At 54.7% G+C, this 653-nt stretch overlaps 1 protein-coding gene across 1 annotated transcript in view; it reads left to right on the top strand.

Moving 5' to 3' along the window:
• The window catches only part of LOC119592355 (choline O-acetyltransferase-like), a gene marked incomplete in the record, with an annotated part of 212829 nt that overhangs the window by 162240 nt on the left and 49936 nt on the right, over positions 1 to 653 (top strand). Inside the window, 1 exon segment of the mRNA XM_037941182.1 lies at positions 88 to 268. Coding sequence (XP_037797110.1) covers positions 88 to 268 — 181 coding nt within the window.

The following is a 653-nucleotide window of genomic DNA, read 5'->3' as shown; positions in this document are numbered from 1 at the left end:
CATGCACTGTCAGTATAAAGTAAATACTGTACAAGTATCTACTGTATATGTATACATGCAGTATCTAACCCCTTCCCCCGGCCGCAGATCTACCGAGTGGAGGTGGTGGTGGAGGGCGTGAAGATGACGCTGCAGCAGGTGGTGTCCCAGATGCGCGAGATCCTTCGGGAGGTGGACGAGTACGAGGGCTCCGACCCCCCTCCCGTCGGAGTCATGACGGCGGAGAACAGGCGCACGTGGGCGCAGAGCAGACAGCTTCTGTGCGGAGGTAAGGCAAAGGGGATCTCATGCCTTATTGGGGGCTAGGCTGGATGGCGTTTGTACGTGGGGAGGGGGTGTTGCAACTAAGGGGAAACGCTTTTAGTCGAAGATAAAGACTAAGCAGGGACCGCCTTCCCTCGGGCGTGCTGGCCTGGGCAAGAAGAGGGCAGGGCATGTGAAGCGAAGGGGAAAGGAGATTCCAATTGTCTTGTTGGCTGATGAGACGGAGGTAAGAAAGCATCTGGAGTTAAAGGCAAAGAGTATTCGCTTCCCCTTTCTGGGTGGTAGGTTGGGGAACGAACGAACCGTGAGAAGTCAAGAGGGAAAGTGCGGATGAGTCAGGAATAGGAAGTGTAGTGTTTGAAGCTAAAGGTCGAAGGGGAACTGCTTCG

Source organism: Penaeus monodon, chromosome 30 (genome assembly GCF_015228065.2).
Source record: "Penaeus monodon isolate SGIC_2016 chromosome 30, NSTDA_Pmon_1, whole genome shotgun sequence".
NCBI lineage: Eukaryota > Metazoa > Arthropoda > Malacostraca > Decapoda > Penaeidae > Penaeus > Penaeus monodon.
The sequence above is the reverse complement of the archived record's forward strand: the minus strand, read 5'-3'. Positions and strand labels throughout refer to the sequence as shown.